We start from the raw sequence: 12,767 nt of genomic DNA on the forward strand, positions 1-12,767 counted from the left end.
CCCTGCCCGTCCTCTCCTGGCCTCAGGGATGCGGCCTCAAGCGCTGCTTCCCCCTCCCCTGGGCGCCGGGTGGACAAGCACTACCGACGGACACGCCGCCCCAACGCAGGAGAAAGAGGCACTGCGCCCGGCCGCCTCGTCGCTAGGTGGGTTCTGCAGTGTTCGTGGGTGACATCAAGACGGGACACTGGGGCCCGGCGGCGTGGCTCAGTGGTTGAGCATTGACCCACAAATCAGGAGGTCACGGTTCAATTCCAGTCAAGGGCACATGCCGGGTTGCAGGCTCAATCACAGTGGGCGTGTGCAGGAAGCAGCCGATCCATGATTCTCTCTCATCATGGATGTTTCTCTCTCTCTCTCTCCCTTGCTCTCTCTCTAAAATCAATAAAAAAAGAAGGGACACTGGGGAAGACATCACAGGTGTAAATGACAGAAAAGCGAGAGGAGAGCAATGATATTCGGTCACTTGCTGCAGCCATAAAACGTCAGCTCACTCACATGCCACCTGCCTTCTCCTTCCCCTTGCGGCCAGGAAGTGTGTGTGTGTGTGTGTGGGGGGGGCGAAGCTCAAAGGCATTTAGAACAGTGTCCCTGCCCCCCCCCCCCCAGTCTGAGGCTGACCCATCACTTTCCATGGCTTTGCCTGAGACGAAGCACCATGGACAGAGCCAGGGTGACAACAGAGCTTGCCCGTGGCCCTCGGACACACCAAGGACACCAGAAGGGACACTCCCTGTCCCTCCACGTGGCCCCACCACCTACTGACCGAGAGACCTTCGTCACCCTCTTAACCTCCCAGGCCTCAGCACCCTCAACTCAAAACCCGGTGGTGAGAGCTCCACTGGACTCCACAGGCACCAGCGTTGTAACGGCCACACGTTCACCTTGAAACGGCCTCACTCTGCAGCCGCAGCGCCTCTGCTGGGGCCTGTGTCTCCAAGGACGGAGGGTCACCTCGGAAGAAAAAGCCCCCGGAGTTTCCGTCCGGCACAGGACAGCTTTGAGGATCCCTTCCAGGCTGTGCACACGACCCTCAGACTGACCTAAGGGCTCGGGAGGGAGGGGCTGTCTGGGCCGGCCTGCTGGCGGCCCGGGCCTCGAGGCCACATTTCTTTGGCCTGGCAGTGGAGGCTCTGCAAAGGAGCGCCATGCCCGCCTGACTCCCAGGGCGGCCCGAGGGCAGCAGCGAGCCTCTTCTGAATAACTTTTGCAGTGGCTGCAGCTCACCCTCCTGCTCCTGAGGCTGAGGCTGCCCCTGCCCTGCCCCAAGGACACAGTGGGGGGGACACGGTTTATCTGCGTGTTTTCTCGTCATGCTGCTCGCACAGCTGGCAGCACTGCACTCCCTCAAAAGGCGCCGGGGCCCAAAATCGGCAGGCAGCGCGCCAGGTGCTGGGCTGCGCCCCACAAAACGGCCTCACCGCCGATTTAGAGAGCAATGCGCCTGCAGGTGGCTGCGGCTGTTTAAACAGACTTTCTGTTGTTGGTAATCCTCACCTGAGGATGTTTTCCCATTGATTTTCAGAGAAAGTGGAAGAGAGAGGGAGATAGAGAGAGAGGGAGGGAGGGAGAGAGAGAGAGAGAAACATCCATGTGAGAGAGACACGGGAATCAAACCTGGGAGCCTTCAGTCTACGGGCTGACGCTCTATCCACTGAGCCAAAGCAGCGAGCGCTAGAAAAGACTTTGGGGACCCTGGTGCCAGGTGTCACTTCCTGCTGCTCCCTTGGGTGTGTGTGTGGGGGGGTGTCTGTGGGTGAGCAGGGCTGCCCCCCACCTGGAGGCTCTCTGCTCCGTCCTGTGTGGCCCCGATACGGACACACTAGGTACCCAGTGTTCACATGTTCATGAAGCTACGGGATTTACTCCGAGCAAAAACGAGAAGATTTATTTTACCTCGATGTCATCAATAAGTTCCTTTTTCCTTCGACGAATGTCTAGGAGCTCTTCCCGCTCTTCTAAGGAGAGGTCTTCGGGCGCTGAGGGGAAAGCACAGGGAGCCGTGAACGGCCGCCCGGCCCGCGGGGCCTGTCTGAGGTGCAGCTGCCGCTCCGCACCGTGTCTCCAGGCACCGGCAGCGCGCTGGCCCCACAGACACCCCCGCCCCCCCCCCACTCCCACGGGCAAGAGGCAGAATCGCAGCGCTTGTCCAGCAGAACCCACGCGTCAGGAAAAGGCTCAGCTCCGTCTATGATACAGACGAGCCTCATGAGCGAAATGGGGCCGGCGAGAGCAGCTGCGACATCCCTGCCACAGGGCGGGGCGGGGCGGGGCGGCACGGCTCTGAGTGTTTGGGAAACATGTGTACGTACAGCGGGGTGTGAATGCATGGACAGGGAGGAGGAACACCGAAATCTTGGCGGCGGTCCCTCCTGAGAAGGCTGGTGCCCTCGGGGGACGGGTGGCGGGTACCCTCGGGGGACGGGTGGCTGGTACCCTCGGGGGACGGGTGGCTGGTACCCTCGGGGGACGGGTGGCTGGTACCCTCGGGGGACGGGTGGCGGGTACCCTCGGGGGACGGGTGGCTGGTACCCTCGGGGGACGGGTGGCTGGTACCCTCGGGGGACGGGTGGCGGGTACCCTCGGGGGACGGGTGGCTGGTACCCTCGGGGGACGGGTGGCTGGTACCCTCGGGGGACGGGTGGCTGGTACCCTCGGGGGACGGGTGGCGGGTACCCTCGGGGGACGGGTGGTGGCCAGTACCCTCGGGGGACGGGTGGCCGGTACCCTCGGGGGACGGGTGGCTGGTACCCTCGGGGGACGGGTGGTGGCCAGTACCCTCGGGGGACGGGTGGCTGGTACCCTTGGAGGATGGGGAGCCCCAGTGCAGCGGTGAGGGTGGCCAGGCGTGGAAGGTGGACCGTCGCCGAACGTTTTTACTGGCACAGAGCTGTCCACAACAGCCTCTTACTAATGAGTAGCCTCTGCGGCATTGGCCATTCCTGCTCGTCTGTGTTCCTCTTTCTTGATCACAGTCATGAACTGTTAGCAGTGGAGGAGTCTTTGTCCACGTGGAAGCCAGACTGGCTCTGGGACTTCCTTTGACCAAGAGAAGGCGGCCCCTTTTAAGGGACACTGTGTGGGGTCCAGAGCTTTTGCTTCCCTGGAAACCGAACCACGTGCTCAGGGGAAGCCCGCCAGCGGCCTGGGTGTGACATCTACTGTGGAAGAAACCACTGCAGAGTCCCAGACACCCGGGCTGTCACAGCCTCCTCGACTAAGGCCGCAGACAGGTGAGCGAGGACCCCTGGCCGCTGGCTGACTGCATCCAGGTGCAAAGACCCTGACCAGCAGGGCCCGACCAGCACACCCCCGACCAGCACACCCCCTGACCAGCACACCCCCCGACCAGCACACCCCCCGACCAGCACACCCCCCGACCAGCACGCCCCCGACCAGCACACCCCCCGACCAGCAGGCCCCCGACCAGCACGCCCCCGACCAGCACATCCCCCGACCAGCACACCCCCGACCAGCACACCCCCCGACCAGCACGCCCCCGACCAGCAGGCCCCCGACCAGCACACCCCCCGACCAGCAGGCCCCCGACCAGCACACCCCCTGACCAGCACACCCCCCGACCAGCAGGCCCCCGACCAGCACGCCCCCCGACCAGCACGCCCCCCGACCAGCAGGCCCCCGACCAGCACACCCCCCGACCAGCACGCCCCCGACCAGCACACCCCCCGACCAGCACACCCCCCGACCAGCACACCCCCCGACCAGCAGGCCCCTGACCAGCACACCCCCTGACCAGCAGGCCCCCGACCAGCACACCCCCCGACCAGCACACCCCCCGACCCAGCAGGCCCCCGACCAGCACACCCCCTGACCAGCAGCCAACACACAGGCCCGGAGGATGGTAACCCAGCGTTGTTGTAAGACGATCACTTTGTAATACTTTGTTGCGCGGTCAAAAACAGCTGTTACATTTACAATGAACACAGATGGAAAAAGGACCAAGGTTTAAAACCTGAACATAAAGAAGCAAACGACAATGACAATGATAAACATGTTTAAAACCTAAGACTAGCTAACAACTGAAGGAAGAGGGCAGAGACAGGCACACCAGACAAGCCTCACTAAGAGGGAGGTGGCCCCGTTAACACAGGCAAACCGGGGTGAGATAAGTCACTAGACAGTCACATGTTTAACGAACCACGCAACGAACAAGTCTGAATTTATACGCATCTAACAAAATGGCCTCCAAATATATAAAGCAGAAACCGACAGATGTACATGTAAACACGGAATTTTCCCATCAAAGGCAAAAGGAGGGGGGCCGGTATAGGCTTGACCAACATCATTAACAAGCTTGAGCCGGTGGGCATACATGCTTCATTAGCTCCGAGACGGCCGCCGAGACCACCTCTGAAATCAACGGAGACACAGGGGTCCCTGCCTTCGCACCCGCAAACACGCGTGTCACCGCCCGAGGCACGCAGACCCGCGCTCCTCGAGGCTTCCGTCCCAAACACAACTCGGGAAGCAACGGTCCGCTGGGGCGACGCGGCCTGGCTAGTGCTGCCCGGCGCCTGCTGGTTGAGGCCGGAAAGTGTCGGCATCAGAATCTGCAGAATCTGGAAAACTCCGGAAACAACAGAGGCGAAGCTTTCTTTTAAGAAAGTGTGTCCCGGCCTCCGGTGGCCCCGCGGACAACACCGTGCAGAACAACACAAACACCACCCCCGGACGACGCCCCGAAGGGCAGGCTCACATTTTGCTTTTTATATGTACATACAAGAGTAAAGTCTACACAAACACCAAAGCTGAAATACACTTAGAGAATTCTTTCCGCCAGCATAAATGAAAATTCTCAGTGAGAAGAAATTAAGTCTGGTTTTATGGGCAGCTTTTTTCTTCTCCGTGGAACATAAGATAATGCTGCACCTGGTAGTGATGGAGGGGACTCCCCAGGTCAGCAGGCACTCCGGGCAGGGAGCAGCCAGGCCCCCGGTCCATTACCAAGCTCCGGGCCTGGTGCTGGGACCGGGCTGGCTCTGCTCAGCCTCCGCGGGCGCCTTCCTGGAAGGCAGAGATGAGTTCGTCCACCTCTTCATTTATTTCACTTGTCACTGAATTGACAGGGGTGACACTGATTCGCAAAACCACACCGGTTTCGAGTGCACGAGTCAGTAAGACGTCACCCGCACACGGCGTCTGCGCCCACTGCCCACAGCCAGGCCTCCCGTCGCCATTCACCCCCTTTGCCTCTCCCGCGCCCACCTCCTTCCTCTGTGGCTGTCGCCACGCTGCTGTCTGCGTCTGTGTGTGTTTTTTGATGTACAGACAGTTGGAGAGATATTTTTTGCTTAATCCCTTCACCTCTTCTCACCCAGCTCCCAAGCCCCTCCCTCTGACAGCTGTCAGTCTGTCCTGTGTAATCTATGTTTCTATCTCTATTTTGTTTGTCCAACTGTTTTGTTCATTAGAGTCCACCTGGAAGTGAGATCACATGGTCCTTGTCTTTCTCTGCGTGGCCATTCCACTGAGCACCATGCTCTCCGGCCCCCAGGCTGTCGCCAGAAGCCCGTTTACAGCGGGGCTTGCGAGAAGTGAGGCTCTACCCACGGGACAGGACACGCGTGCAAGACTGCGGGTCGGCGGTGAAGCGGGTCCCCTTCCTGCCTGCGGGCGGCGGCGGCCTCCGCGGGCTCGGTCCCCAGCCTGCCCCCACCCCCCAAACGGGGGCACCAGAGACCCGGGCGCCCGCAGGAGCTCCCCCGGCGGCCACTCCTCCAGCTGCTCCGGGCTGCGGCGCCCGTTCTCGGCACTCCGTCCCTTCCGCTCAAACACGCAGCGTGCCTGACGCTTGCGGAGTAGAACTTTTTTATTTAATGTTTTTATTGACTTTTTTTTAGAGAGAGAGGAAGGGGGAAGGATAGAGAGAGAGAAACATCGATGACAGAGAAACATCGACAGCTGCCTCCTACACGCCCCCACTGAAGATGGTGCTGCACCCGGGCCTGCGCCCTGACCGAGAAGCGAACCGTGACCTCCTACTTCATAGGTCAGCGCTCAACCACTGAGCCACCCCGGCCGGGCCCAGGAGAACATTTTATTTATTTATTTCTTATTTTTTTTAAAAATATATTTTATTGATTTTTCACAGAGAGGAAGGGAACGGGATAGAGAGTTAGAAACATCGATGAGAGAGAAACATCGCTCAGCTGCCTCTTGCACACCCCCGACTGGGGATGTGCCCGCAACCAAGGTACATGCCCTTGGCCGGAATCGAACCTGGGACCCTTCAGCCGGTAGGGCGATGCTCTATCCACTGAGCCAAACCGGTCAGGGCCCCAGGAGAACATTTTAAAAAGCCGTTCCATGCAACTTCCGGCAGGCCTGCTCATAACCGTCAATGAGTCAATTAGTAAATTGAACATGAACTGAACCCTCACGGGCAGCTTTCACCGACAGGCAAGTAATTCTCTCCACTATTTGAAGTGAAGAGGAATCCTTCCCTCCCTCTCCACCTGCGTGGAGGTCGGGTGCTTACACACAAATCTATTCTCCAGAAACGCAGGGACAGAGGGTGTGTGACCACAGCCCAAACCATCAAAGCCCATGGGAGATGCCAATACTGTGCTTCAAAGTCCACACCCAGGATGCTCACCGACTCGCACAGCTCTACCTGTTCGTCGTCCTTCACATTTTACTGCACAAAAGGCAGAACCACGTGCTCACGCAGAAAAGCAAATGAGAAGCAGAAGAAGAGCAAAGCAGCTCCAATCCCACACAGAGACAGCCGGTTAACACTCAGTCCTTCCCGAACAGAGACGTGTGCCCAGAGACACGGAAAGAAAAACAGAGGTAAAAAGCATTGTTTTAAAATCGATTTCCGAGAGGAAGGGAGAGGGAGAGAGAGAGAAGCATCAATGCTGAGAGAATCACTGATCAGCCACCTCCGCACCGGGGATGGAGCCGCAGCCCAGGCACGTGCCCTGACCGGAGCCGAACCCTCCGTCCGCGGGCCAAGGCTCTACCCCCTGAGCCTGAGGATGGCCCTGAGGATGGAGACTGAAGGCCCGGCCGCGGGGGCGGGGGGGGGGGGGGGGGCCTGGCGGCACCGGGGCGGCCGGTCCTTTCTCAGGGCACTTACTTTCTTACAGTGAGCACCTCACGCGATCGTGCCTCCTCTGACCACGCAAGCCAGCCCTTTATAAAAGACTGTCTGCCCTGTCTTAGAGCAACTCGGAGAAGATGTGGCCATCCGTAAAAACGAAATAAGACTCCAATGCTATAGGACTAAGGCGTGCCTTACATGAAAACCAGGTTTCTTGGGTCATTTCACAGCAATCCTTCTTAGTTTATTTTAAATCCAAACTTACTCCCACAGAGAAAAGAGCGCACCCACTAAAGCACAAATTATGCTCCATCGCGAGCTCTGGCGGAGGGAGAATGAGAGCTTTCACATCCACTCAACCTCAGCGCCTACATTGTAAGTGGTTTCCAGGCCCTGAGCCCTGCACACTTAGTTCGCAACAGCCAGGGCCACGGATGTTTCCTCTCTGCCCAGCAGTGAGCACGGGCTGCGGGGGGGGGGGGGGGGGGGCGCGGGGGGGGCGCGGGGGGGGGCGGGGGGGGGAGGCGGCCAGCCTTCAGCACAGAAGCCGGCCCTGGATTTCCCCTTCCTCCTCCCACAACTCGCTCCCGAGGCCACACCCTCCCCTCACCTTCAGCGGCTCTCTGCCCAGGGCTTCCTTCCATCAGCCCACAAACAAACACACTCAGCTGCCCCCTGGGCCTGGAGCCGGAGCCGCATTCCTGCAGGGCGTCCCCGCCCCTCTCTCTCCTCCTGGATACACTAGCGGAGTAGTCTCTTCCACAAAGACCAGGACCTGACCTGAGCCCGGGAGGGCAGACCCCATGCACGATGCGCTCAGGACAATGTGGGACCAGCACAGAAAGGCAGGAAGCTCAACGGAACGGAACACAGAGCCTGGAAAGAGAATCGCCTATAAAAGTCTTTCAGAGAAGCCCGCCGGCCTGGCTCAGTGGTTGAGCATCAATGAACCAGGAGGTCACCGGTTCGATTCCTGGTCAGGGCTCAGGTATATTTCTCTTCAAACAAATGGTGCTGGACAATGGGGTATCCACGTGTAAAAAAGTGAAGGTGGGCCCCTACCTCATACTACAGACCAGTGACGGCGAACCTATGACCCGCGTGTCAGAGGTGACACGCGAACTCATTTTTTTGGTTGATTTTTGTTAAATGGCATTTAAATATATAAAATAAATATCAAAAATATAAGTCTTTGTTTTACTCTGGTTGCAAATATCAAAAAATTTCTATATGTGACAAGGCACCAGAGTTAAATTAGGGTTTTTCAAAATGCTGGCACGCCGAGCTCAAAAGGTTCCCCATCACTGCTACAGACAAATATTAACTCCAAACGGATCAGTGAGCTAAAGGGAACAGCTAAACCCATACAACTCTTAGAAGATGATATAGGGGTAAATCTTCATGACTCTGGGTTTGGTGATGCATTTTTAGACATGACACCAAAGCACAGGCAACAAAATGAAAAATAGAGGTGGGGGAGAGAAACCAAGATGGCATAGGTTAACGCCGGAGATTGCTGCCTCGAACAACCACTTCAGAGATATAACTAAAGGACAGAACAGACATCATCCAGAACCACAGGAAGGCTGGCTGAGTGGAAATTCTACAACTAGGAGGAAAGAGAATATCATACCCAGACTCAGAGGAGGCGCAGTGCTGAAGTGAAATACTCAGGTGCGGAGTGTGTGCGCGGAGCGGGCTGGCGGCGGAGGCGCGGTTGTTGTTTGCAATCGGGAGGGAGTTTCAGACTCTGAGCTCCAGATCCGGGCGAGTCTCTGGGGACCCAGACTCAAACGGGAGAAGCGGGACTGTCTGGCTTCGGTCGGAACTCGAAGGCTTTCTCTCCGAGGTTTGCAGCCATTGCTGGGACTCTGAGAGGCAGAGCCCCTGGAGACGGAACTGAGAGCAGCCATAACTGCTCGCTCCACCCGCCCTGTAGATCCTCGGGGACCCGCCCCGTCCAAGCCCGGCGCAGAACCATTTGCCGGATAGCCTCAGGCAAAGGCTAGATTAGCACCGCCCTAGAGATCCAGCACAGAAGCTCTCCCACTGCAGACACAGCGGACTCTCATAGCCAGTTAGCCTGGAGGTCAAATCACCCCTGGTATTACCGACAACAATCAAGGTTTAACTACAGGACTGCGCACAAAGACCACTAGGGGGTGCACCAAGAAAAGATAAAAAAAATGCAGAGACAAAGAAACAGGACGCAAATGTCAGAAATGGAAGATATAGAGCTCAAAACCACACTTTTAAGGTCTCTCAAGAACTGTCTAGAAGCTGCCGATAAACTTAGTAAGGCCCTTGAAAAGATTGGTGAGACCGCCGATAAATGTAGTGAGATCCTCAAGAAATCTAATGAGACCCTCGATGTTGTGATAAAGAACCAACTAGAAATTAAGCATACACGGACTGAAATAAAGAATATTATACAGACACCCAACAGCAGACCAGAGGAGTGCAAGAATCAAGGCAAAGATTCAAAACGCGAAGAAGCAAAAAACACCCAACTGGAAAAGCAAAATGAAAAAAGAATCCGAAAATACGAAGATAGTGTAAGGAGCCTCTGGGACAGCTTCAAGCATACCAACATCAGAATTATAGGGGTGCCAGAAGATGAGAGAGAGAAAGATATTGAAAACCTATTTGAAGAAATAATGACAGAAAACTTCCCCTACCTGGTGAAAGAAATAGACTTACAGGTCCAGGAAGCACAGAGAACCCCAAACAAAAGGAATCCAAAGAGGACCACACCAAGACACATAATTAAAATGCCAAGGGCAAAAGACAAAGAGAGAATCTTAAAAGCAGCAAGAGAAAGAAACCGAGTTACCTACAAGGGAATACCCATACGACTGTCAGCTGATTTCTCAACAGAAACTTTGCAGGCCAGAAGGGAGTGGCAAGAAATATTCAAAGTGATGAATACCAAGAACCTACAACCAAGATTACTTTATCCAGCAAAGCTATCATTCAGAATTGAAGGTCAGATAAAGAGCTTCACAGATAAGGAAAAGCTAAAGGAGTTCATCACCACCAAACCAGTATTATATGAAATGCTGAAAGGTATCCTTTAAGAAGAGGAAGAAGAAGAAAAAGGTAAAGATACAAATTATGAACAACAAATATGCATCTATCAACAAGTGAATCTAAGAATCAAGTGAACAAATAATCTGGTGATCATAATAGAATCAGGGACATAGAAAGGGAATGGACTGACTATTCTTGGGGGGGAAAGGGGTGTGGGAGATGTGGGAAGAGACTGGACAAAAATCGTGCACCTATGGAAGAGGACAGTGGGTGGGGAGTGAGGGCGTAGGGTGGGGCGGGAACTGGGAGGAGGGGAGTTATGGGGGGAAAAAAGAGGAACAAATGTAATAATCTGAACAATTAAGATTTAATAAAAAAAACAAAAAACAAAATGAAAAATAGGCTGGGCTTCATCAGAATTAAATGATGAGGTCGGTGTTGCTCAGTGGTTGGAGCATCGGCCTGCAAACCAAAGGGTCTAAAGTTAGATTCCCAGTCAAGGGCAGGTACCAGGGTTGCAGGTTCAATTCCCAGCCCCGGTCGGGGTGCATGCGGGAGGCAACCAATCAATGTGTCTTCTCACATCAATGTTTCTCTCCCTCTCTTCGTCTGTCCGTCCCTCTCTCTTTCCTTCCCTTCCTCCCTCCCTCCCTCTCTACCTAAAATCAATGGAAAATTATCCTTGGGTGAGTATTAACAACAACAAAATTAAAAACTTTTATGCATCAAAGGACACCAACAAGTGAAATAGACAACCTACAGAACAGAATAGGAGAAAATATCTGCAAATCGTCTGTCTCCTACGAGTCTAGTACCCAGAATCCATAAAGAACTCCTACAACTCAGTGACAACCCCAATTAAAAATCCAAAGGACATGAATAAACACTTCTCTAAAGACACACAACAGCCAACAAGTACATGGAAGGACGCTCTGGTCACCGGGAAACGCAGATAAAACCACAGTGAGACTGCGCGTCAGCCCCAGTGGGGCGGGACTGGGACTGAAGGACTGGGACCTTGCTGGCAAGGTGGGGAGGCCCAGGAACGCGCACTTTGCTGGCAGGAATGTAAAATGGCTCAGCAGCTCTGGGAAACATGTTAGCCGCTTCTCAAAAGTTAAGTACAGAATTACTACATGACCCAGCAACGCTTACAGCAGGGATTTACACGCGCTGCACACAATGTCCCGGGAGCACGGTTTACCATTAGTCAACGAGGTGGGAACAACCCAATGTCCACCAGCAGATGAGGGGATGGCCGAGCGGTGGCACGTCCACACAAAGGAATATTACTTTAAATAACTCTTTATTGTTTAAAGTATTACATATGCCCCCTCTCCCCCACTGACGCTCCCAGGCCCTCACTGCCCCACTGTCTGTGCCCATGGGCCATGCACACAAGGTCCTTGGTTGATTACCTCCTGCCCGCCCACCCACCGAGGAGTTTTCACACTGTTAATAGAATATTACTCTGTAAGAAACAAGAAAGGAACTACTGATACCTGCTACCACACATATGGAAGAAGCCAGATGCAAAAGACCACACACTGCATGATTCAGTTTACGTTAAACTAGAGGCCCAGTGCACGAAATTCATGCACAGATGGGGTCCCTGGGGGTGGCCTGCGGAGATCGGGCCCTAGCTCACGCCCCCAGGCTCACAGTCCCAGCTTGAGCCCCAGCCTCACTTTGTACCCCGCCTTGGCCTGAGGCCACCTGCTCAACGCCCCCACCCCGGGGCTGGTCACCTTCTGTGGTGTGATCAGGCCCCCACTCGCCCCCGCCTTGGCCTGGTGCCGCCCACTCCCTTGCTCCACCATCCCACCACGATACCACTGTCATAGGGGCCCATTGGGGCCGGCAGTGCCTCCATTGCCGCCTGCTGCCAGCGTCGCATCGCCAACCCCCACCATGTTCCGTGCTGCCCCCTGGTGGTCAGCACATGTGTTAGCATGCAGTCGAACTCCTGGTCGGTCAAACTCCCGGTCAATGACCGCCCGAGGGGACACTCTGCATATTAGGCTCTTATTATACAGGACGTCCAGCAAAGGTAGAGCTATAGTGACAAAAAGATCAGTGGCAGCTGGGCTGGTGCAAGAACTGACTGCACACAGGCCTAGGGGGCTCGTCGGGGGATGAAGCTGGTCTAACACCCACTGGGTGGCGGCTGCACGACTCCGTAAACTCACTGGAGTCAGCAAATCGCGCAGCGTGAGTGGGAGGACTGTATGTGCACAAGCTGGGCCTGGAGCACGCTGGCAGGAAGCTTCCTTCTGTTTTTGAATGCTGCACCATGGCCTCAGCTCCCACCCTGCAGTGTGGGCCTGTCTTTCAATTTCACTTTCTGTGTTTTCCAACAGAAGTAGAAAAACCAGCCCGGCTGCTGTGGCTCAGTGGTTGAGCATCCACCTATGAACCAGGAGGTCACTGTTTGATTCCTGGTCAGGGCTCATGCCCGGGTTGCAGGCTCAATCCCCAGTGTGGGGTGTGCAGGAGGCAGCCGATCAATGTTTCTCTCTCATCGAGGTTTCTCTCTCTCTCTTCCTCTTCCTTCTGGTCTCTCTAAAATCAATAAAATATTTAAAAAAGAAAAAACCGGAACACTCAGCATACAACGGTGGGCCCCAAACCAATCTAAACCAGTGGTTACTCTGTCAAATACTGAACAGAA

The 12,767-nt window shown here is 55.4% G+C and overlaps 1 protein-coding gene across 2 annotated transcripts in view; it reads right to left on the reverse strand.

Annotated features, from left to right (window-relative positions):
- Positions 1-12,767, reverse strand: part of CYTH3 (cytohesin 3) — a 53,775-nt gene that overhangs the window by 10,427 nt on the left and 30,581 nt on the right. For both annotated transcript variants that reach the window (XR_009453142.1, XM_059699304.1), the window contains exon 2: positions 1,897-1,979. Coding sequence is in view for 1 of the 2 variants with exons in the window: in XM_059699304.1 (XP_059555287.1) it covers positions 1,897-1,979 (83 nt within the window). In the remaining variant the exon portion in view is untranslated. The remainder of the gene's footprint in view (positions 1-1,896; positions 1,980-12,767) is intronic.

The sequence above is a fragment of the Myotis daubentonii genome, chromosome 5, assembly GCF_963259705.1.
Source record: "Myotis daubentonii chromosome 5, mMyoDau2.1, whole genome shotgun sequence".
NCBI lineage: Eukaryota > Metazoa > Chordata > Mammalia > Chiroptera > Vespertilionidae > Myotis > Myotis daubentonii.